The sequence below is a fragment of the Tripterygium wilfordii genome, chromosome 15 (genome assembly GCF_013401445.1).
Source record: "Tripterygium wilfordii isolate XIE 37 chromosome 15, ASM1340144v1, whole genome shotgun sequence".
NCBI classification, from domain to species: domain Eukaryota; kingdom Viridiplantae; phylum Streptophyta; class Magnoliopsida; order Celastrales; family Celastraceae; genus Tripterygium; species Tripterygium wilfordii.
Genome location: NC_052246.1, coordinates 3,883,314 through 3,909,919, shown reverse-complemented (window position 1 = coordinate 3,909,919; position 26,606 = coordinate 3,883,314). Strand labels below are relative to the sequence as shown.

The 26,606-nt window shown below is 33.6% G+C and overlaps 2 protein-coding genes across 4 annotated transcripts in view; both read right to left on the bottom strand.

Moving 5' to 3' along the window:
- Positions 1-3,014: 3,014 nt before the first annotated feature.
- LOC120017211 (BOI-related E3 ubiquitin-protein ligase 1-like) lies at positions 3,015-5,274 on the bottom strand. Its single transcript, XM_038870357.1, has 4 exons — positions 4,621-5,274; positions 4,424-4,509; positions 3,933-4,288; positions 3,015-3,841 (listed from the first exon to the last, which is right to left on the bottom strand). Exons 1-4 carry the CDS (start codon positions 4,665-4,667, stop codon positions 3,308-3,310), a joined length of 1,023 nt encoding a protein of 340 aa, XP_038726285.1. The 5' UTR covers positions 4,668-5,274; the 3' UTR covers positions 3,015-3,307.
- Positions 5,275-21,419: 16,145 nt separating this feature from the next.
- Positions 21,420-26,606, bottom strand: part of LOC120015937 — a 31,531-nt gene continuing 26,344 nt past the window's right edge. The window contains exons 1-6 of one of the 3 annotated variants that reach the window (XM_038868450.1): positions 26,377-26,604; positions 25,972-26,263; positions 24,081-24,142; positions 23,358-23,448; positions 22,358-22,460; positions 21,420-22,274 (exon numbers count right to left, since the gene is read on the bottom strand). In XM_038868450.1, the coding sequence (XP_038724378.1) occupies positions 21,585-22,274; positions 22,358-22,460; positions 23,358-23,448; positions 24,081-24,142; positions 25,972-26,084 (1,059 nt within the window). In that variant the 5' untranslated portion in view covers positions 26,085-26,263; positions 26,377-26,604 and the 3' untranslated portion in view covers positions 21,420-21,584. Of the gene's footprint in view, positions 22,275-22,357; positions 22,461-23,357; positions 23,449-24,080; positions 24,143-25,971; positions 26,264-26,376; positions 26,605-26,606 lie in introns of those variants that run through there. The other 2 variants (XM_038868451.1, XM_038868452.1) reach the window with 2 other exon arrangements.

Below are 26,606 nucleotides of genomic sequence, written 5' to 3'. Positions count from 1 at the left end.
GACAGCCCAATGTAAGTTGACAATCCCTTGTAAAAATCAGTTGACGGGGTGTTTTTAGAAAACATCGGGGTGTGACTAAAGCTACCCTAAAATTGTGTTGATGCGTCGCAACTCGTCGACCAGAATCACCCCCCCCCCCCCCCCCCCCCACATCCCACCTGCCTGTGGGACTTGCTATTGAATTCAAAATTAGCCAATTTAGCAAAGTAGTAATAAACAAGGGACCCCATTGTTCATGGTGACTTGAGCCTTGATCCTAACCCTCAAAAAAAGGGAGGTCCCTACTACACCATACTACTTGCTGCTGCCTCATGTTGTGTTTGATTGGGTATTAGTTTGCCTTTGCTGGTAAGGCAATTCACCATGGAATTTCTCAACTGTGAGTAAAATAAATTATGATTTTCTTTTGTTGTGTGTGGTGTGGGGAAGTTGAACTGATTAGGAGGAGGTTTGTTCAATCTGATGGTTACCAGTTACCACTACCCCCACAACAACAATAAACTCTATAAGCAACAAATTAAGAAAGTTGGACGAATCAATCAATTTTGTTGGCTTTGGTTAATGAAAATGAGGACTCAGTTCACCCAAAAACAAACGTCTTTAACTCCACTTTCATACCAATAAAAGAAAATAAGAAACAAAAAAAGAAAGAAAGCTCCTCTTCATTTTCAAGATCAAATAGGTTTGCATCATATCAAGGGTCCCTTCCCTTTCATGTACACATCAATTCATTTATACATACATATAGGGTGGAAAGTCTTGAATAAGTTAATTTACGGTACGTTGATTGATGAGAACCTAACCTCTAAAGACCAAATCAATAACATTTTTACTTTTTTTTGTGTTCAAACTTTAAAGTGGTAATTAAGACTAAACCCACAATTACTGCTGACTTTGCTTACATCAAAAGTATACATACATCATTGCCTAATCCTGAAAATAAGTTAAAACCCATAAATGGTGTTGTCATACACAATTCATGATCAGATTAGTATTATTTATTTATTTATTTATGGTGACAATTGATAACCCTCCTTTTTACCCTTATGGACTTATCTTCCCATGTGAACTTATAAAGAAGACCTTTATATATCTGTCACAATATCTCTACCACCTAGATTTTATGCATCTTTTTAACTTCTTGTGCATGACTTGTTCTACCATTTTAAGTTTCTAAAACACCCATACACATTCAATCAGAAAAAATATGAATTTGAATCTGATAAACGATAGCTAGCTCCTCTTGTCATGCCCACCAATCATGTGAACCTATTGTCATTAATTTTATTTATTCTACTCTCTGTCACTCTCAAATTAATAAAGCAAGGATCTTGCAGGTTTGGAATTCTTTTGAAGAAAAAATGAAAAGATATATATATATATACACACAATAACTATATTGCAAGCAATCTTGTCTGTCTTGAATTTACATATCCATGAGCAATTTGAAGAGATTATTGTACTGAGAGCCATGACAGCTAAGTGAATTTAAAAGCTTCTGCACTTGTGAGCATGGTGATTTCCAATGTGTGTGTGCCATAGCAGAGCATGACTATGACATTGCTTTTGATTATAATTGGGTGCTTCTTTATTACTGCTCTGCAGAAATATGTAATAATACATATTGTGAATTTGTGATTGTAATCTAATCACATATATATATATATATATGTATATGTATGTACATATAATATAATATATATTCAAACTTTCTTTCCAGCTAATTGTGGTCATGGCCCTAGAGAAATCTACTCAACGTTGCTACTGGTAGTCAAAAGTTTTTGGACAAAACTTGTTTCAGATGTTGAATGCTGACCAAATCAAGTAATATCACTTTCTTTAAAATCACTGTTTTATGCCTTCTCTGTGAAGCAGAAAAATCTGGCTGAGTTATTTTTTATTTTTTTTATTTGTACAAACAAGAATGCAGAATACCTAAACTACCCCCATCCAACATTCCACCAATATACAGTAATACCACAAGAGGAGGTCAAAATGGGATAACTTTATGCTGTAACAAAACTACACCCATTTAAGGACTAATTCCATACCAGAGAAGAAAGCCATGGATCATGCTTTCCAAAGCACAGCCTTCTATCTCTATTCATGCTATGTTCTTCTGAACAAAAAAGGTAAAAAGAAAAAGATTTAAGTGAATAATATATGGGAAAGGAAAAAAAAGACTTATGTGAATAATTTGGGCAAAATACAAATTACTCAACATTTACCATTTAAAGATTATAGGACTATTTTGAACTCCATAACTTGCACTCAAGAGCCTATACATGCAGCATGTAATTTTCTGCATTGACTGAGCATAACTGAATGAAGCAAATGCCATTTTTTTTAAAACAAATCAACTGATTTACACTAAATTTGCATCTTGCAAATTACTAGGAATAAAATATTTAAGAAACAGGGTACGAAAAATACCAAAAATATGCACTTGGTAAGTTAATAATTGTTTAATGTACAATACAATCCGCAAATGAGCCATTGGTTGAGTGGCAATGACTTTGCATGTCCCTGACTGAGGTCATGGGTTCTAGTCTCACCTCCTCCGAATATTTACAAGGAGGTGTGTGGGCTTCGTCTGCCCCTGCGTGGGCTTGATTTGTGCCTCCTGCGTGGGGCCTGTTGACACCTGTACTTTCAGAGGCTTGATCTGGTGGTGTGTCGTATATTGTGTTTGTACTTGTACTCAAAAAAAAAAAAAATGTACAATACAATCCTAAACTTTACATACCTTTTTTTTTTTTTTTTTGTTTTTAAAAAACAATATAGTTTTAAATGTAAATAGTGGAAAAATTCTGTCAGGTATAATTTATTCCTAATCAAATTTGGAAATAGAAACATCTTTGTGAAAAAAAGAAAACCTAATGAAAATTAATTAGCAGAAAATACCTCATTAGCACTTTATCATGGACAATGAGCAATATCATATAACAAGGGGGCAACAATCATCAAATAAAAGAATTTATATATTAATTAAGTTTCATCACAAAAAAGAAAAGAAAAGAAAATGCCTCTATCCATTAGGTCATGTACATTACCTCTAGGTTACTTCACTCCAAAAGGGTATCCAAAAAATGAAGAAAAGAAAGAAAGAAAACTGAGTCATTGTTGAGCTACTAGACAACATCTTCACCCAATAAAAGCACCAAAAATTAAAATTAAAATTTTATTTTAAACATTTTATTATTTAATACCCTCAAATTTTTATATACTTTTTTTCTTCTTTTTACCATGCATGTTTAGTCATTGGTGGGTTTCTGGGCCTTGGGCTCCCCTGCATTGGGCTTGGGCCTTAAGACAGAAACACTTCAACACTGGAATTTCTCACGGAGAGGCAAAGTGGGCAAGCATGTGCCACTTTGTCGCATTCTGTACAGAGACAAAGGTGCCGACACGGCAGCAGCACTACCGACGCGATTCGTTTTCGGCACGCCTTGCAACTCGGGCCGGACACGGTGACTCGTTCCGGGTCTATGTAAGCCGACTCGGCGTCCTCCGCCTTGCCCTCCACGCCCACAGCGCATCCCGTCCCGTCCTCCCCTCTCTTGCTATCCGGAGTGACTCCCCCGCTTATTATCGCTTGCTGAAGCTGCGCCTGCAAAGATGCCGCCGTGGCCTCCTGTGCCCTAGCCTTTGCCTGCCAAACCTGAGCCTCAACGCTAAGTTGCGTTGCGCGTGCCTCCAACTCGGCGTTCCTACGCGCGGCCTTCTCCACTTCGCCCTCCTTCTCTCTCAGTCTCCTGGTTATGGATTCCTCTGCCGCGCCCAGCAGCTCACGGTAGTGCCTCTGCTGTTTCTCGGCTAATGTGCGCCTCAGTTGCTCTCCCTGTACAAAAATCATCGGCTCCATTATCCCAATGAAATAAAGCTTATCGAAGTTAAAGAGAAGCCCAATTGAATAGACGTAAAATCATTACCTGGGCTTGCAAAAATTGGTCTATTTCGTCTCGCTGTCGTTTGATTTGCATTGCCAAATCTTCTGATACTGAAGACAATAAGCCGCCGCCAGGTGATTGACATGCGAAATTCTGTTGTTGCTGCTGGTGCTGTTGTTGGTAATGGTGATTTTGTTGTAGCTGTTGCTGTCGTTGGTCACCAGAAGATAAGCGGAGGCCAGTGGAGACAATATTTTGTTGTGGGTGATTGTGAAGCTGTGAGAGGTCGATTAACCGAAGAGGTTGGGTTTGTTGTTGCATAGTGTATGTGTTGATCGGTGCCGTGATCCCAGTACTGGGTGTTGCTACTTCTCTCTCTCTTTTGCGTGGATTAGTTGCTGTTGATAAACACGAGTAATCTTAGATTACATCCTCATCAAATTTGGACCTCTGTTTTGGTCTATTTCGACGGCAATTGGGGTGCCAAATATAGATGGATATGTATGAACAGAAAATACAAACTAATTAATTACCTCCATTGTTGAAAAACATGTGAGATTGATCAAGAAATCCTCCTGGCTGCGGTTGCAATGAATAATCATTCGGTTCTTGTTCGTTTCTGCACAATATGAAACGACAGAGAACAAAAATCAGATAAAGTGAACAGATAACAGAATAATAAAAAACAGAGAGAAAGGAAAAGCTAGATGAGAAAGGAAAGTAATTAAACCTGTTTAAGAGAAGGACGTTTGAGGGGTATTGAGCTTGGACGGCCATTAATGGAGATGCGAGGAATTAATCAAAAAGTGAGAGGCCTTAACTGGGAGGTTGTTTATGTGCCAAAGATGAGCAAAATAAGGGGAGGATATGGAGCAATGTGAAGGCCTAACACAAAAGAAGCATGAACCAGAAGCCAAGGCGTATCGCAGGCAGGCACTATAGAAGAGAAACTTGATATGCCACCACAAAACAAGCCCCTTGTTGATGATCAAGAAATAATACTAGTCTTCCTTGTCATCATCATAATCATATTCTTTGTTCTTCACCTAACTTTTTTTTTTCCATTCATATGCCCTGCCTTATCTTTTCTTCTCTGGCTTCCTTCCTTCCTTGTGCTTTGTTGTTGTGAATTTATATATATATATATATATATCTTGATATAGAGAGAGAGAGAGAGAGAGAGAGAGAGAGAGAGAGAGAGAGTAGAGAGAGGGAGAGAAATTTAAGAGGGGAGAGATGCGATTGAAACGAATCAGTCCAAGGGAGAGACGCCTTATTCTGCTCTTTCGTTCGTTCTCTCTTTCTTTGTTTTGTTTGTTGGCTTTGCTTTCTCTTCTTCGCCGCGTGTGGAGGGTTGGCTTTTTCTTGGGGCAGAGTCTCGTGTTTGTTATCTACACAACACAACGTACCCTACCTTATATTTAATATTTATATATATAAATATATATTGTTTTATTATATATATAAAATAAAAAATAAATCAATGGCGTTGGTGATAATATATATGTAAGGGCAGGTCTCTGCCGCTGGGATTGTTTGTATTTGACCCATGCGTCTCTTCCCACCTTTGCCCACTTCTTCTCACTCTCTCCTATTTTTTGTATTTATTATTCTCAATTAAAATTAGATATCTAGTTTTTACTTAAAAAGATAAATCTAGAGAGTTTGAATTTATAGATGTGAACCAACAAATTTGTAGGTGTTATCACGAATATGGTTTTTCGTGGTTTAGTTTTAGGGATCAAATAATTATAAAGTCATACCCGAGCCATCAATTAAAGTGATAAGAATGATATGTATCACTCGATAATCAGGGTTCGAATTTCCTTTTTCTGTTTCAAGAAACTAATTACAAACTTTTTTGTCTTCACATCGAACACAAGTCATTCTTATCAACCTATAATTATAATAGGATATGCATGTTTTACGATTAATTAGCACTCAAAATGGACACTTTTAATTTTAAAAAAATTAAATCAATGTATACATTTAAAAAAAAAAAAAGTTTGTTTGGAAGAATCGATGAAAAGTGAGAATCACGCCTGTTCTAGATAGAGGATATGCTAATACCTATACGTTTTCAAACTGTTATCCACATAAATTAATGCAAAATTTTTAATTAATTTAATATTTTGGGATTTTTTTTTATTTTTTATTTTTGCTGATCCATACACCCACCAGTTGCTTTCTTCCCTTTTTGTTTCCATTCCTTATCTTAGAAAATAGAGAAGAGATCACAACCTACAATTCCCACCTAATTGAATGGCTGCAAGCTGAGTCTTTCTTTTTCTTTCTAGCAATATTTCTTGATTTATGCATCATACTAGGTCAAAATGACTATTCTAGCCCCCTATATTTAGGGGTACAAGAAATATTCAATATATAAAATTAACTGATTTTTAGCAATGCAAGACTGATATGATATTTGACTGACTGTGTATAATTATAATTATATATATATATATATATATATTATAATGCCCATGTTTACTCCATTTTAAATGGCTGAAAATTTTGTCAAGAAGCACAATTTATGGGCTCAAGAATTTTGAATTCTATATTTTTTGGAAAAAGAAAAACTAACTATTGAATTGTTATTAACCTTCGAAATTGGGGTTTTCTTTTAAAGTTGAAACAATAATAATTATCCGATTATAGAGAATTTAAAGCCGAATATTTTAAATTTTTGATCAAAAAAGATAAATTAAATTTTGTTACTGAAAAATTATAATAAATTTGAATAAAAACTGATTTTTAATTTGATAGAGAAACTGATAAGGATGATAATTTTTGGATTAATTAATCAAGCATTTATAATTCGGAGAAGAGCTCTCCAGAATAGTTCAAATCCCATAAAACGTTCGCTTGAGAACAAAATTAATTAAAAAAATAACCATAAATCACAAAATTAATTAATTTTGGAGTTTCAATTCATGTTAGTAATTAAGAATAAATAATAAAAAAAATCCGGTGAAAATTAATTCAAGCACGTGTTTAATTAATACTAAAGCTAAATAAGCTTTATTGCAATTTTGTAATTATCAAACAAACTAAAAACGTTTTCTTGTTCGGTTTTAAGTATATGCCTTTAATTAGTATATAATTCCATGTTTTATTCGAAAAAAATAAAGTAAAATTAAAACAGAAAAAAAAAAAAAAAAGATGCCACGCAGACCTGCATACATGAAAAATGATGCCTAATTAATATAGGGGTGGCAAAGAGCCAAAGAAAGAGAATAACCAATAAGAAAATTTTATTAAAAAAAAAAAAGAAAAGAGAAAGAGAGAGAGTGCTTGTAAACTGTAAATTGTAAATTGTAAAATGGCATCAAACAAAATTGTCTTTGTTTTTTAGGTCCCACTTCTTTAATCACATCGTATGTTACATCCCTCGGCGGCATATATGATGTATCATGTATGTGCTTCGTAACCCTCTCTCTCATCGTTTTCTTCACAAATTGTCATTCTAATTTGCAAATTGCAATTGTTATGTTTGAAATATGTGTAAATATATTCATATATATACAAACATATGATGATGCCCATATTTTAGTTATTGGTAACAATCCTAAACCCTAAAATCTAAAAAAAAAAATTTGATAATCGAGAGTTTTCAAATCCAACATACTCATCGGACAATTGAGCTAGTTCTAAACTCATGCAGCCAATCCAGTTAGCTTTATTCAAGCGACAGTTAATACCGGGCCAAAGTTGGTGCATGAAATAACGTCAAAACTGATGGGTGTGAAAGTTAAATTTGCGACCTCCCGCATTTAAAGGAATTAGCATAATCAACTTTATCATCCAAACCAGAACTTCTTTGTTACCTAAACACTTAATTCTAACTCGTAAACCCTAAATCAATTTTAATCTCAATTATTTAATTAGATTCTTAAAAGCAAACGTCCTTTACTCGATAATTCTCATATATATATATATATATATTTCAAAACCGAAAAGAAAAAGGACACACAACTAGAGCTCATGAAATGGTCCTTTCGAGATCGAACGAAAATAAGACTTTGGACAAGGTGACGAATAATGTGATGGGGTGTGTGAACCCATATTGTTTTAATTGACCACCTGTATCAATTGAATCAGCAGACAGAATTGCCTAACTTAGTTTTACTTTTACAAGTTTAATTAATCGAAACTTATTAGCTTAGTTGGTTACAGCTGGGTCGCTGCATATATATATATATATAGTTTGGTGCAATCTAGAAGTCGATGGACCAAGAGAAAGCAATAAGAATCTAATGACTTTTACATTAATTATTGTTTGGTTGATGATGAATGTTTTAGAACATCTGAGCTAGCTAGAAATTCAAGCGAAAATATGTGCAAGTACATGAAATTAATACTTTCAGAAGATTTATATTTAATTTAATTATATAATTATATTCCCTATACGCTGGGATTTACCAAAAAAAATTGGGTAAATTGCTAAATTCTATATTAAAGGATGATTGTAATTTCACTCATTTGTAAAAGTAACTTTTAATTAAGGTTTTTTTTTTTTTTTTAAACGGGAAAGGGAGATTCGAACTTGTGGTCACCAAAGTAATATACACAATCTTTACAATGTGTAAATATTTGGAGTCAATTAATACAAAATATCCATGCATGCATGTAATGAGAGTATTCAAAAGCTAATATAAGACTTTATGGAAATCTCTTGTATATGTGGTCCTGTTTAGAGGGTTTCTCAACTCTTTGGTTTTGAAGGTTTGCTCTGGGTCTGAGTAAACGATGTAGTATGGTCTTTGCTTGTTATATGTATGTCTTCTTCCTCAATAAAATTAATCAGAATTATCAAAAAGAAAGAAAAAAAAGTAACTTATGCTTGGGGATTGGGCCATGGATTAATGCCTTAATGGTGAAGGTAATTGAGTAGAAACTTCATCAATCAACATCTTGTCTTTTCTTTTGGGGGCCAAACAAACGTCATATATCTTATATATTTATTAATTTGTAGTTTTGTACGGGTAGAATAAGTAGCTGTCTAGCTTGTTTGTTTCAAAACCATCAATTTATATATATATTTATTTATTTATTTTTTGTATATAAAAGTTTGTCTACCCTTTCATCTCGTGCTAGTACTACATTTCGTAAAACAACAAAATATTTGTATTGTTGGGCAATTTTGGCGTACCAATAGATTAATTAATTTGATTATCAAAACTTAAACCTCACTAGAATAACCTACTCTTTTTGTAATTGAGGGTAAAAACTCATCCCAAATCCCTCAACCGAGGTGGTTGAATCAAATACTCGATTTGGTGCTATCCAAATTCGAGTCCCTATCCATGCTTACTTAACAAACAAAAAGAAATATCTTTGATCCCAAGTTCCCACAACAACACAATTAAACAATTGAATCATATAAAGTAAACAAATGTGCCTAGTCATGGTCACCCTCTCTTCTTCTTCTTCTTTTTTTAAAGTTAGAACATTTGAATTGGATCCTCAAGTTGGTCATTGTAGCTTTCAATTGACAATTTGAATCAACTAAGAAAATATGTTAACTTATTCAAGGTTCGTGAACAACTAATTAAATAAATTTGGCTTGGCAAGTTTTGAAATAATATATATAATATGCCTTTAATATCAAAATAAAATCTAAAATGTATTTTAATTAGTGAATTTGATTGGATAAAAATTGGAGCCATTATTTTCCAAAGTGTGTCATGAAATGAGGCGAATTTTCTCTGGTTGAAGAACGGAAGACACAACCAACTTTAATTCCTTTAAACCTAATCCAACCATTTCCTTGACCCACACCACGTACACCTTGCCTTTTATCATTTCTAGGTTTTCCCATCCTACTTTCTCTTCTTTTTCCCTATTAATTTTTCCCTATTTTTTTTCTTGGAGTTTGTTAGTATTATTGTTCGTTATATATATATATATATATATATATATATATTTATATTTATTTATTTATTTATTTATTTATTTATTGCACAACTCAACCAGAACCATTCCTTCTATAGTTTACCCACTGCTTCATTGATTGTGCTTTTTCTTCACACCAAAAGCACTCCTAACCAACCCTAATTAATCTCAACCCGCAAGTGTTAGAATCTTTTCAAAAAAAAAAATTGTATATATTTAGTATTTGGCTTCCTTTTTTGGTGCATTATTGTTACCATGCATATCTAACAAGTCAATCCATATCAGTTATAACTTAATGACTGATTAAATGGGGAATTTGTCAAAAAAGAAGCTCATATACATCTTTCATATAGAAAACAAAGCACTACATGATTTGATGAGAAAGTGGAACCAAATTAAGGTGGATTAATTTGGTGCTAACCTAGCTATCTAGAGCTCATCATAATCATATAAATCAACTTTAATATTTTAAGCAAATTATAATACATTATCCCATAAGTTCATGGACTTAATATGAGCTAACAAATGATGGGGAAATGGAGGCCTAGTGGAGGTGATGGATCCTTATATTCTTTGTGGAAGACTTGGTGTACCTATTACCTAATAATACAAACCAATTAAGCTAAGCACACATATATATGTCGCTAAGTATTACCTTATACGTTTGCCATCTTTTGGTTTGGTGGGTTAATTAGTACATTGTCCATTTGATAGTATGGTACAAATACTGATAGAAGTTCATTATTTTTCGAATCATTTGGGTGATAATGTAGCGGTGAATCTCTATGGGATCAAACTGTGTGAATTCATAAGTTTCTGAATTCGATTTCCACTGGGAGCAATTCTTTTGTTATCACTTGCTAGACTTTATCCCAACTTGTATATCTTATCATCAAGTGAGAAACTTATGTACGAATGGGCTTATCATCGGATGTTCAAATGACAAACTTTTATGACGTCATTCTCGGTTACCAAACAAAGTTTATTATTTTTCAACAAATCCGAATTTTTTTATTCAAATTAAAATCAAGATATATATCTAATCCAATTATGGCGTCATCACTAATTAAAATTAATTACTAATATATATCTTTAATAATGTGAGTAGATCGGGGGGGGGGGGGGGGGGGGGGGTTGGGAAGTGTTGGTAACGCAATTTATGAGGGGACAAGTACTTTGGTATCTGTTCTTTTTCTCCTGGTTATGATAAATTAGTAAGTCACAACGTACAAGAGGCAGAGACAAAAATTGAAAGAAGAAAAGCTGCAGCCTGCAGGTACATCAGATTGAGAGGTAATGAAGAAGCAACAGCAGAGTGTGGGGGGTGGTGGTGGGTCGTCTTTGTATTTGCTTCTGTAAGAGAATCAAAACTAACTCTGCAAACCCCCCCACCCCTCTCATTCATTGCGGGTCACTATTTTGGAGCCATCTACGGCCCATCTATATTATATATGGTCAGTTTCTTTTTTAAATTATTTAATATTTAATGAACAAAATCTGGGTATGCCAAATCCCTTCATATCTTGTGATTGTGAGTGGGGGTTGTGTGACTACTGAGTTTGACATTTATGAGTATTATTCTTTGCTTGACGGTAAATAGCATAAAGTTGGTCCTATTTTTCCATTAGAGAGAGAGGAAAAAAAAAACTCATTAGCCTACATAAATAAAATATTTGAATATTCAATTGAGATTGAGATTGGAAAGATGAGATATTTGGATATATATTTACAAAAAAAGAAGAAGAAGGTTGTGAAATGATTTTCCAAAAAACAAGCTTGGTTTTTCATTGTTAATAATGAACAACGGATCGAAAAAAAGAATTCAAATATAAACAATTTTTTTCTGAAAAAAGAGAAACAAAAATAGGTCATTTTAGACACCATGATGAGAAAGAGAGCAACTTAAGAACAAAAGAAATAAATACTGAAAACTAGTGGTCCCTAATATCACAGTAATTAATAATAAGAACTATTACAAATACCCCTATTAGAAATTTAGAATTATAATTAAGTAAATATCATTATATATATATATATATATATGTTTATACTTTATAGAGTCCAAACACACTTACATTATAAATTATATAGATTTTTATTTTATTTTTTTTTCTTAATACTAAATTTTCTTTTTAACTACCTACATGTGGCGCGACATATAAATTATGAATTTCAGCTTTTAATTTTTTTTTTTTGGGGTTGACACCTACTTCTAGAAGATGATGTAGTGTACAATCGGTGAGAATTAATTGAGGGTACTGTTAATTAGGTCCTACATAAATAAATTGAAAGTACATAATTAATTTGAAGAAAGAAAAAAAGAGAGGAAAAATATTCTCCGTGATTTCATACACCAAAAGTAGCAATCTATAGATCAGATGTGCACATTCAAAATAACTCAAGAAATTTTTATTGAAAATCCTCTAGCTTGTTCACAACCTAACAAGTTATATATATTTGAGTAGTCGACCATGAAATAATTGGAAATCTTTTGTCAAACTTTGATGGGATTTCTATATATAAAGAATTCCTAAGGTTGAAGATTATTATGAGAGCATTAATTAATGAGTGAACATTGTCGGAAATTAAAACAAACGATTATGTCATATATATATATATAGAAAGTACATGGTTGTATTAGAGAACACGAGCCACGACCCATGACCAACTCAATTTGTTCTGTCCACACTCACAAGCCAAAAAATGTTCCCTCTCATAATTATTAATGGCAATATGTTTGTGTATGAATTGATATTCCTTTAGCTTTCAATAATCTCTCAACAATGGGGGACCAATTACTATATATTGATTTGCAATATATATATATATATATATTTATGTAATATGTACATATGTTGACTTGTTGAATACAAGTAAATGAAGCTTCTCAATCTTCTCTTTTCTAAGGTGCCATCGCCAATGGAATAGATGTAATTATTATAATCATTGCAACAAAGCTTCCTCCTTTTTGCTCTTTATATTTGGATATTCCATTTAGAGTGTGAGAGAAATTATATAAAAGAAAGGCTGGAATATATGTAATTACTATAATTATTGCAACAAAGCATCCTCCTTTTTGCTCTTTAGATTTGGATATTCCATTTAGAGTAGTGTGAGAGAAATTACATTAAAAAAAAAGGTTGTTTCTTTAATTTAGTAGACAAATTTGACTCATCCCTCACGAAAAAAGATGGTCTATTGTAATTCGGTACAAAATCCAATTAGTTAATTATATAAATTAAATTTATTGAAAGCAAAAGGATTTACTGTTGTCTACACTAAATTAATCGATCAATCATAGCATTTCCTTTTGAATGTTGAATGAAATTGGAGTTATTGGAGGTTGTTATACATCAAATTGCAGCAGCCCCCGCTGTAACAATTTTGATAATTTATTGTATTTTTAAAATTAATAAAAAAAATTATATATATGTAGTATTTTGTTTAACGAATCTAACCGTATATTTTTTTGATTATTTATATCTAACTGTTCATAATTATTATATCTTTTTTATGTTGAATTTGATTTTTGTTTAGAACAAATGATACAACGTTAGATTCGTATAAACGATAAAATACAAATATAATTTTTTTGAAATTTTTAAAAAATTTATTCGAGGCGATAATGGACTTACAGCAGCCCCCAATAACTCATAAAATTGTTAGCTGGAAAATTAGTTATGAAAACAAAATCTCTAGAATTGATCGGATTGTTTGTATGTATTTGCGTGTAATGTATGGAGAAAGTTAGATGCCACTATAATAGATGTTGAAAACTCTAGATATCCCTTATCCAATATATATATATATATACATTTATATAAATTTCTATATAATCTATAAAAACTAAAAAGATATACAAGTATCAGTGTATCATGTATGTAGGCATACATGCATGGAGATTGCAGCATGCATGTTTTTATAATTAAATAATTGAGGCATCTCTATGTTTTGTTGTGTTCTTGAAGAATGGACTTGGAATTTATGGTTGCCTCTTATGGTAGGCAGTGTAAGCGATATAATTACAATAATTACATATACTCTCTCTCTCTCTCTCTGTGTTTCCCTCTCTTCTTCTTTGCATCACTTTCTCTCGATCCCTCTCTAGCTAGGAAAACGAGAGAGAAGAGAGAGACAGAGGCCACAATAATTACATTCACGCGTCAGATACACACATGAAATAAATAACAAACAACGAAACAAAGCAAACACAGTCTCTCTCTTTCTCTGTCATGAGTTATATTCTTACCGCTTTCTTTTTCTTGCTATATAGAATCCGTCAAAGCTTCCAAACAAACAAGTGAACAACTCACTCATAACTTTATCTTTGTACCATCTATCTATATATATAACACTACATCGAGATCATCATGGCATCTCCGGCAGAACTTCCATGTTAAAAAGTGAAGAGATAAAAAAAAAGAAGATGAAATTAAAAATCACATTCTCTCTCTCTCTCTCCATCTAGATATATTTATTGGTCGATCTTGTTAGGTCAATTTGTTTGGAATAAGCAATAGCATATCCTCATACATACATACATATACACACGCACGCACATATATATCAAATCATCCAATGGAGGCTAATCATGAGGTTATATATATATATATATATAAACGAAAAGTTTGGTTAATTTGTATTAGCATATATATATATATATATATATATGATATGATGGGAGAGTTTTAAATACTTTGCATTCAAAATTGTGATGCAAAAGAGAGAGATTTGAAGAGTAAGACATCCATAAGTTGGTGGTGAAAACAAAAGAGGGTGCCAGTTCAAAAGCAAAGTCTTATCATTTCATTTTCAATGTATGGTCATAGTACTGTGTAATCAACCAAATTTGAGTTGCCAAATTATCACAAGTTAATGTCAATGCATGATCCTGATATATGTACACGTATAGCTAGGTGTTTGCTTTGACATATCTATCGGTAGGCTAAGTATTTAATTAATTAGATGCTTTCATCAAATAAAACTAAATTTAAATAACCTTTGAATGTCGGATTTTGTTGCCACTTGGCACATTATCAAGCGATTAAACACCAAAACAAAGTGTTTTTTTTTTTTTAAAGATTATGTGTCCATGCATGCACTTTGTATCTCCAAAAACTTGTATATTTCTAATTTATGTTATGAATTCCTAGATGCTCCTTAAGTTTAAGATACAAAACTCTTTCTTCATCTCTTTCTTAACCTTTAAGATACCAAACTTTTGCATTATGTCAAGAAAGAAAGATAAAGACTTGAACTTTCAAATCTAGCTTAGAATTATGTGGATGCTCTTTTGATTAATTAGTTTTTTTCACATGTGGATGCTCTTACTGTTAATAGGAAAAGATTGGAACCATCTAACTTTCACCTTACACGTCCTGCGTGCGTGTAGCTATACATATATATTCTCTTATAAAGACATAAAGTAAACACATAAAATAAACTTTGTGTCATAAAATATTAAAAAAAAAACATAAAATAAGTACAATTTGTTTACTATTAATTTATAACATATGAGTTTCACTTGTCATTAAACTTAAATCAATGATCAAAAAATTATCCTTATTTTATGTTCTTGAGAGAATTTATATAAATAAAGGAGAGCACGCGAAGAAACTTGAACAAAAAGATTTATATTCAATCATCGTGGATTTGAGTAACTGTTTGGGGAAGTGGGTATATAATGTGTTGGGTCAAATAGCACCCCTCCCTCTCTCTCTCTCCCTATGTATATATATTCACCTTCTCAACCAACAATATTATTATTATCAACAATTAAAGGTACGGTTGAGAGAAAAGTCTCTTTATTGGTACACCGTACCCACTCCACAACACAACAAAACACTTCTCTTGAAGTGTATAAAAATGTGTGTGTGGGGTTTAGGGTTTATAATTGTGAGTGAGTCAGTGAGTTGTGTTTTCTTTTCTTTCCCTCCACGTTGGTTTGCTTTCTTGTTGCTTCTCTATTGAGAGTAGTCTTGACCCATTATTGCGTACCAACACTTGGTTTTTTCTTTGGCACATATCCCCATTTCGAATCACCTCTCTCACTCTTCTCTTCATCCACTAGTTAAAACTTAAAATATAAACACGTATTTATGTACACACCAGCGCGGGCCCAACCTCTTCAGCATATGAGATCGGATCTCTAAACTATTTAAAATTATTTCGGGTGTGAAAAGTTTTTGTGGGGGGTTTGGGGGCATCGCTCCCCGGAATTTTTTGAATTATTTATTAATCACATCTTCAAGAGTATGGAAAACAACAAAAAATAACCAACTATTGACGAAGTGAGCATAACAAGAACTATAAACATAAAAAAAAAAACCCTATGAATTTAGACAAATAAACAATGAATTCAAATTAAATAAATTAGATATGAAAATTGATAAGCTTACTTACTATTGGATCTAATTACGAAGTGACCATGACAAGAACTATAAACATAAAAAAAAACCCTATGAATTTAGACAAATAAACAATGAATTCAAATTAAATAAATTAGATATGAAAATTGATAAGCTTACTTACTATTGGATCTAATTACTATATACTCCTCACTTCCTACAAATATTTAAGTAACAAATATCACCTAATTGGTTATTGGCTAAGGCTAACTCAGTAGTATCACTAATCCGACTAATGGGCTAAGGCCTAAGGTGAAGAGATAAGATAATAAAAGGTAAGTGAACGTGGATAACTAAGTAATGCCTATTTTATCTGGATTTGACCTTTTAGTTTTAGACTTCTTATATTCCAATTAATGTAAACATTAAGAAATATAAAAGATGATTAGAGTCAAAATGAAATTATATATATATATATATATATATGTGTGTGTATGAACAAAATAATTTAGTGGGGTCGGTTCACCGGGTCACACACGCATGGATGGATAGATTTTTTACTATAATCTTTTTCCAATCTTTTGGTTCAAGGTCAAGGAGCTATTAAGTAATTGAGTGGGGGGTTGTAGACAATGTTTCCACTTTCTTAGTTTTTTTCAAACCCGCTAATTCTGCAATAATCTTCATCTTCCTTTTTCTTTCCTTTTTTTCCAACTTCTTATGATCACATGCATGATTCGTATTCGTTTTAAAGTTTCGACCCCCCCTCTCTCTCGTTTTCTGACCTATATTTGTGTGTATGTATTTATATATTGGTAAGTCATTTTTTTTAGACAAATCTAAGATTTTATTAAGATTAAATCAAAGATACAAGATAAGCCTTCTAACTGAAGACTGAAATACGAAAGAAGAGAAAAAAGAATCGAAGGACAAGATCCAACCTACCAGAAGGTCCAATCCCTTGACCAACTATATTGGTAAGTCATAGATTCACTTTACCTTGTACATATAGAGATAAAGAGGTCATAATTAATCCGAATAGCATGACCTACAAATTAAGTATTAATTAATATAATGTTGAGGTGGGAAGTGACATGCATCAATAATCAATTGCTTTGCAGCTAATTATATGCCTGGCTACTACTTCAACCGTCTCATATTCATATATATATATATATTATCACCTAATTTTTTAGGTGGTGATGGCACATATCAACTGTGAAAATTTTCATAAAAAAAGCTGTGAAATTTGGTTAGCTAGACAATACGTTCATCATTTAATTACCTAAAATCTTTGACCATATATCTAAATCTAAATCTAAAGTTAGTAGCATTTTATTACTTTTTTTGTATTTCAAATTCACTTTTTTATGTGAAAATCATTGATAGTCCAAAACTAAGTAAAGTCCTACTCATATGTTCATCAATTCCATCAGTAATTCACGTAAGACATGACAAATCGAAAATCTCTCTGACATGGGTAATAATATATGTAACCACATCCCAATAATTTCACCACATACTGATAGGGTACTTGTTTTTTTTTTTTTAAAAAAAAATAACAGAGACAAATATGTTTGTAGTTGGAATCAAACTTTTGACACATATACCTAACCTAGTCGATTGTCAACTATATCACCTCTCGTTGGTCTGATACAGTACTTGTTATATGTATTAATATATCCACAAAAATATTACTTTTTAGTAAATTTAAAAAGGGAAAAAAAAACCTTTTCTTGTCAAAAACCACTGGTTCCAACAAAAAAAAATTTGGTTAGCAAAGAAAAGCAAAACAAGTCCAAATTATAATTGAAAACAATAGAAGGAATAGTGGGTTCGTCTTCCCTTTATTGTTTTTTAAATTTCTTTTATTATTCACTTTCTGTAATTTCCTTTTGTAATAAAAGGACAAAACAAGTTGGGAAAAAGGCGGTTTGACTAAAACATGAAACGGGCCTGGGCCCACTGGAATGATATTTGGGCTAAACTTATATGACCAAACTTGTACCGAACCCATTGAAACAGCCACATTAATTGGGCTTGATGGGCCCCAATCTTTCACCACGTCTACAGCGGTATATACACGTGTTGGCTGTTGCTCTTGCAACGCTCTGTTTTGCGACAACTGAAATCAGACAGATCACGTGCTCTTCATGTGACTTTGGGACAAAAATATCAATGATTATTTAATTCAACCCTCCATTTTATTTTTTTTTTCTTTTTAATACAAGAGATGGGATGAGAACGTTGAAACTCAACAACTTTATAAGATACCACACATATGAGTGTCATCTGAGTTACTCGTAATTCTCCATTTTGTTTTTTGTTCAATTGTACATTTGTATCAAACTTTGAACCCACTCCATTGCTCCTTTAATTAGATGACCATATATATATATCTAACATTTCAATTAAGTTATACTTATCTTAATTAATGTTCAATAAATAATTTTGGCTTAATAACCATTGTGGACTTCTTCATACACCTTGAAGGTAGGTTTTCTTGGTTGCAAATAATAATTAGAATAATAATATTTAAGCATACATAATTTTGGCTTGATCATTGTGGATTATATGTACTTTTTCATACACCTTGGAGGTAGGTTTTCTTGGTTGTAAAGATAATAATTAATTAGAATAATATTAAGCATATATAATTAATTGTGATCGCTTTCATAAATGGTGGTTTAGGAGTAGAAGCAAATGATGACCAGCTTTGTCTATATATTTTCTTAGGATAATTAATTAGCTTTAGTTGGATTAGGTCTGCTCAGCCCAAGTGGGGTGTATGCACTAAAAACACATGGTGCCTATTTTCTTTTTCAAAAGGGTCCATTATTATTGCAATCTTTGGCATCTTATGTCGTTTGATTAATTAAAAAATAAAAAATAAATAAAAGAAGAAGGGTAGAGAAAGAAACAAATATTGAATTCAAGTAGGTCATAATCAAATCTCTGAGTCGGCTGATTTTCTTATAATGGTGATCTACGTAACCAAGTGGTCAAACCATATCGATCGGCAATATCCTTGTGACCATACGTTGGTTTTGACCAAACTTATCATATTGTCAGGTGAGAAATTTGTGTGAGTTTAGCTGATGTCATTATCGGTTAACAAAAAAAGTATAATTAACCTATATAAAAAATCAACGGTAAGTGCCTCGGCCGGCTGCTTAATTAGCAAGGCAACGACTTTAAACTAAAATAATTTGAACATAATCTAGTTAGTGTTTATCGATTTGATTAATATATCACTTATACTCAATCAAATTCAATTATTTGAGGTTATTGAAGTTGATAGCTAGATTTGACGAAACAATAGAAAAAAAAATAATAATAATAAATTTCGGGGTCCTTTCTTGTTTGGATGATGACATTTGAATTAATGGACATAGCTAATTCCGTGATAATTATGCAATTGAAAGATACAATTTTAAGAATAGCAGATAAGCTGATTATGTGCCTTCATAAGCGCGCATATATATATATATATATATCATATATTGTGTGTGTGTGTGTATATAAAAGACGACTATCTAAGGGGTTGATTAGCTTAACCTAGGAAACAGCAAGTTATGGGGTTAGCAAGTCTTGTTTATTTTTACCAAAAACATAATATATAGATATAGTGTGTGCATATCAGTGCAAATAAATATTAACTGAATCAATGATCATGAGTTGTGATGACTGATTATGAGATCTTTCTGTGGGCATTGCACAGTTGAGTCCATCACCTTAATTAGCACTGTAATAGACATCAATATTCTAGACAGTACCAATACTCAAGCCATGATTCTTGTCTATGTATACTGTACATACACATGTAGTGAAGGATACTTTTTGGGAAAATGAACAATGTGTATTTGTATATATATGTATATGTCAATATGTGTATAACTATAACCAAACATCACAGAAAATGATTCTTCCCTTCCCAATCAGATGACCTATAAATTCTTCATTGTCACCACTACTGACACTAGACATTGTTTATTTTTCATCTTTTGATGGGTCTCTGTGTAGATCACCCACTACAATATATATTCCTAGCCTTTTCTCTCATCTCTGGCTACTAAATTATGATCTCCAACATAATTATTGTCCATTGGTTTAGTTAAACAAATCAATTAACTTGATTTGAATCAACAAAAAGTTCAGACCCTAAGCATGTGATATGTGGAAGTCTATTGAGGAAATGAATAGTAGTAATTAATTGGCTGACATGTGTTTATTTAGCAAAAAAAAATTGATATTTACTAGAAGTAAGTCTAGCCGATGTGGTATTTTTTTTCTTCTTTTAACATTATCAAGAACCTAATTGATAAGTGTTTACTAAAATTCTTTGTTGGCCAAATATTTTATTGTTAATAATAAAAGTATAAAACTAAATCATATTACAAGAGTCATGATTAAACTTAATTGATTGAGAAATCTAGTAGTAGCCTATGATAATGGGGGTAGAGCCACATATATATAATAGACTAGCTAGAGTCTACACTACACAGATTGATAAATATCCACCAAGAAAGGTGTGGTGTGGGTTCTGAAAATGTATAAATGTAATATATAAAAGCAAGAAAGCACCAACCCATTAAGAAACCTAGCTACAATGCATATTGTTTTCAAAAGAGACTTGAGAGAGACGAGGCAAATTCAGTGAAGATGGAGCTGCTTTTGTCATAATGGTATTATTATGCCTTTTAGAACCCAATTTAAAACAATCCCTTTTTCATGGACGCCAACAATATATGTACCAATCTCCATTGTTATGACCTTTGATTCAAAGACAAATATAATGTTCAATAAGTGTTTGTTCAGTTGTCCCATCATAATGATATTTCTCTCTTGCTTTGTTTTCTCACACAATTGGGTATATATATGCCCATTTTTGTTGAACAAATCAATGCCTGCCTTCTTCTTTTTCCTTACTGTTAGTGGATTCCACTAAAAAACTTTTCATTTCAAAAAGGGTAGTTCTTCAAGCTATCAAATGGTATAGAAGTAAAACACAAAGCTGCCAACTTTCATGTAAATGGAGGGCGTCCATGTGAAAATCACGTCCCTGAATGGGCTTTCTTTTAAGATCTAAGTATTAACTTACCTGAGCTATTTTTTCCCCTTTTTGCTCGAGGCCTAATAGTCCACCACAAAGCCCACAAACGTGCGTCATTCCATTCAAGTATTTTTACCTCTTATGTTGACCCGTCCTGATCCAATATCAACATCAAGTGCAGTAACCGGATACATATGCAATGTTACACCACCCACCCTCAAAAAAAAAAACAAAGAAACCCAGAATCACTCAATCGTTTTGATACTTCAAACATCAGTGCAGTGGCTAGATACCAGGTGCAAACACTGACAGATGAGTGACATTTTTCTTGAAAAATACCAAAAAAAAAAAAAAGTTTACAATTTAATTCCCTGCTTAACATGTAGTTATAACCATAGTTTACAAATCTTCTATCTCCTCCAGGGAAGAGAAGTGCCGATTGACACTGTTAAGGGTTTCCTGATCAATTTCTATTGCTCTGAACAGTTTTCCCTCTATCCTAGGTGACCAACCAGTTTTGCCAGAGTCATTCTTCGGAACCTCAGCATCCTCCTTGGTTTCTGTTTCCATGGACTTTGCAAGCAGATCAGGGAGTTGGGATTTCATCTCCAAGCAAGCCTTAAGATCCTCATTACTTCGGGCTTTGTCTAGCTTGTCTAGGAGCTCACTTAAGGCAGTAAACCTCTCCGCACGCCAACTTTTCATCTTTTTTGGTTTTCTATCATGTTCATTTTTGTTGTTTGTGTCGTCAACTTCCTCATTCATCTCACATTCCTGAAGCTTCCTTAACCCTTGATTAACAATTTGTTGAATCCTCCTCCTTAACTTGTCGCTTCTCATTGTACTTGATCTCAGTTCCGACTTCTGCCCTAAATACTTCTTCTCAACTTCATGTTCAGTGGCAGAAGTGTCAAGTAAAGGGGATCCATCCTCAGGAGACCCTTCTAACATTGGTTCAACTGAAAATACCTCCTCCAGCATACTAATATTCTGCATGTACCGGTCAAAAGCTTCATTTTCAATTTCAATGTTCCTGTCCTTGTACTCCTTTATCTTGGCGAATCTCCACTCATTTATAGCTGCAGCATCCTGAAATAGCACTTCATGTCAGAATAAACCATTGTTTCATGGTCTAACAAACATCAATGAGTATGTAAGTTTTACGTAAGCACCTTTTTAGTCAATGGCTTCCTTGAACGAAGCGGAACTTGCAAATTGTTAAATTGGGCAAAATTGCTGGAAAGTTGTCGAAGTGATGCAACTCTAAGTGCATTCCTGTAACATGGCTCATTACAGATGGGTGAGAAAAATCAAAGTTCGAAATAACAAAACAGAAAAACTAACCTTGAGCACCTCGGAAAGATACTACTGAGCAAGCCAAATGTTAAAGAATGCATGACACTTCATGAAGTTGATGGCAGAACATCAAATAAAATTTTAGTTTTGTTAGAAGCATCCGTAGCAGTGAATCAGAAAATTTGACAGACATTGACGTCCTATTCTCAAATTATATACATGTGAACCTCCTCATAGTTGGGCCTCATTAGACCCACCTTGCATAGTAAAATCAAGGCCGCCGAGTTTACAGCTGCAGCCATATATCCTTCCCTTACTGCTACACTTAATGCAACATCTGGAAGCCAAATTTCTTGGTTCTACTTGCTAAACTCTAACACAAACACTTTGTGAAGTTACCAAGTAGAAGATAAACTTATATGATCAGTGATCCATCTAACATGCAAGCAGACATGCCTATAAAAATGAATCTAGTGGTCATGTCTGAGCTACAGAGAGGTTTTCTGGTTCACTACATATTCATGCATTCAAGGCAGTGAACATAGACAATGCCAGGCATTTTACGTCTATGCATCCATCACTTTGCTCTTCAGATTGAGATATTGATACAAACACTTCCCATTTATTGGATTACACTTATCCTCGCAGCTTATTCTGTTGGAGCATAGGAGGATGAAATCCAAAAATTCTAGATTATGCTATCTTCACAATTCCAACATTGTTTGTGATATAGATGAGATCAACTGGATTTTTCCAAATCTGACTTTTATTACACAAGTCCATGAAATACACAAATCTGACATTCATTACACCATCCCAAGGAATACATCCAGAGTGCAATTCATTTTAAAATAATAAAAGAAATTGCACACATACCCTGCAGACGATGCTTCAGTTGATGGCTGCTCAAACAAAGGACTGCTTGAAGTTGGCGTTTTGTCAGTAAATGTTGCATTGGCTTTCAAAACTGCATCAATAATACACAAGATAACACAATGGACAAAAGAACAATGTCAAATGACAGTGATAAAAACTTGAAAAAGAGAAGCAGATAGATCTCCATATAAGCCCCCCAGATGCACATTATATACATTTTTTACTGTGCAACTGTTCTTATTTTCTTACTAACGCCACCGGAGGGGGTATGAGGATATTCAAACCCCTGCCTTGAGGGCAGGGTAGGTTGGTGAGGAAGCACATATGCTTGACTAGTTGCAAGTATTATAGAGCAACATCTTTCAACCAACAAGCCCAAGGAATAGAAGCCATCTTAACAAGCCTGATTTTAACATTATGCTATCTAAAGTCTAAACAAACTGGAATAGGAAAGAGCCAATATCCACAGTAAAAAAAAACTAGTCGCAACTCGCAAGGGCAAGCCTCCAGAAAAATAACATACCACAAACAACATTAAATCGTTATTTTAATCCAGCAGAGATATGCGGCATTTGATAATCAAACGATTAATAAGACTGAAAAGTTCATCTATACCGAGTGCTGAGATTTCATGTGTCTATTTAATGAAACGATGACACATTAAAATGGCATCACCCCTTGAATCACTGTACAGTTTTAAGCACGTCAATAAAGTGTACATACCGTGAATAGGACATGGATTTTCTAGTTTGGAGCAGCAACTCTTGCAACAGTGAAATGGGCACCTGCAGACACGATTCAGTTCATCAAGAATTCAAGACAGCCAAGGTGGGAGCATCTAGCATTTCTCATACATCCCATCAACAGTAATAATAAATAAGGTACGTAAAAAGTGCAATATACTCATAAAAAAAACAAGCGTAACATAGTTTATATGCTATTTCAAGCCTCAAAGTTCAAGACTTCAACACAAAACACCAGTGTATAACTGAAAAGTGGCATCTGCCAGACTTCCTTTGCTAAACATAGCAGAGAACTAACAGAAATTAGAGTTCTGTAAATTAATCGTAATTGCACCAACCAAATCCAACCTGAACACCCATGAACAAAGCCATGAAAGCTTAAGATGTCAATTTGTGACGTGACTTACTCAATGACCAGAAGAGATAGAAATTCACCAACTTTGCAACCTCCCATTCCTTCCTTTTTAACTTTAGATAACGAAATACATAAACTACCTTATTTCTCCTTCCTCTAATGCTACCCTCGCCCCCAAATTATTAACATGTGTATCACATATTCACACTTACCCATTACATTTTATTTGGACATCAGTTACTTTCTATCACAACAATTTAAATAGTATATTTAAAAAAATCATATTGGTAGACAGGAACTACAATCCCTAGTTCTGGTTGACACAAGACTTGACATCCAAAACCGCTTTTTTTGGTGTGAACCAAACAAAACTAAAATGTCTGACCAAATACAAAGAGGGAAAGAGAGCAGTTACAAAGATTTATAGCCCTCTAAGGCTCTAACTGGTCCAAAAGTAAAATGCCTACCTCCAAATAAATCATTAACAGTCAAAATGTAGATTTTAAGGAAAAAATATTGCAATGATGGGAGGGGCAAAGTTATAAAGGAAAGGTTATCTAAGGGAAGGGAACTCTGGGTATTTTTTTCCCTTCAACAGCTAAAGAAGGGGGATTTAAAGGCATACCTCAAGACTAATTGGGGACACAGACCTTCCAAACAAATTTCCAAGGAAAAAGAATAATTGTACATTCCTCGAAAGAATCCCAAAAACATCTAACACTAAATTTCTTATATGTTCCGTCACCATTGCCTAACATCTTCTAGGTCTCGATAGTCATTAGGCCTAAAAACAATTGGGGATAAGTCCTCTGTTGATTCAATCTCAGTCTTACAAGTTACATACAAAAATTGGTGTCCATATGGCATTGCTATTGCCCCTTTCTTGTCAACAACAAGAACAAACACATAGAAAAACAAATCCTTTAAAGAATGTCATGCCAAAAAACAAAACCTTCGCTGAAGACCCAAAAAAAATGTCGCTAAATCCATCCAACCAAGTTGAAAAGATTTGTAAACCCCAACCCAGTCCTCCAACATATCCATCACCTCTACCTTCCCATATTTACTAACAACGAAATTATTCCTTCGGAACGAAAATTTCTTTCTTTCCCATATCCCCTAACCATTTACCATGAAGAACTTCACCAAAAGGTGGACGTGGAACTCATTGTTTATTCTCCACATAACAAATACAAAAAAGCAAGTAAAAAGCCACATTAATCCATAAGAGAAGTCCATCAGGTTGGAGGCCACTATAAGTGAGTTGCTACCGGGTAAAAAACTGTGTGCAATAATAATCGTGAACATAATAAGCCTCTAAAATGACAGGTATCAATCATTCTAGTTCAGATTTAAGTATGTCTTTGCGCTACTAAGTTGAAGACCCACCCAGAATCACTTTTGCTAACACGCAAGTAAATGTATATGTATGCTCCACAATCTGCATGCACACTCCAATTTTCATAATCTGTACAAATACACAGTTGTACATATTCAGCGGGTGAGGATGGAATACCTGGAGCGAGCAACATTGCCGCACTGACTACACTTGGGCTTGTTGAGACCCCGAAGGGTCTTGGGCGGCGCGCCGATGGAGTTGTTCCCTAGGGCCGGTGAAGAAGCTGCCATGGATCACAATTTCTCAAAATTGTACTCAAACAAAGCGACTTATCTTGAAGCTCACGAGCATTTCAAGAGAGAGTTTGTGATCGTATATGGATTCCGACGACGGGCACCCCGTCAAGGACTCTGTTCTGTTAATTTCACCCAAACTATAAATTCACTTGCTGTTACCTCCACACTTATGCCTGAAAATTTTCAAACAAAATAACTATGTTTCATCATGAATTCAACAGTAGAATTCGAGAAAGTAATCGTAAAGGTAGCACGTAGAATAAGAAGAAAACAACAAGGACAATACCAGACACAAAATTTGTAAACCCCCCGCAAAATCAACCACCGACGATGCGATAAAGAAAACTATTGGACAAATTGAAAGAACGACGTCACTGGCACTCAGGAAGAACCCATCGGAGTAATTGTGAGAGATTGCTGGAGTGATCGAGCAGAGAGGATACCTGAGGAACACGGAACAGAGAATCCGTTACCGGCGACGATAATCGACCGTGATGCCAATGACGGATAGGGTTT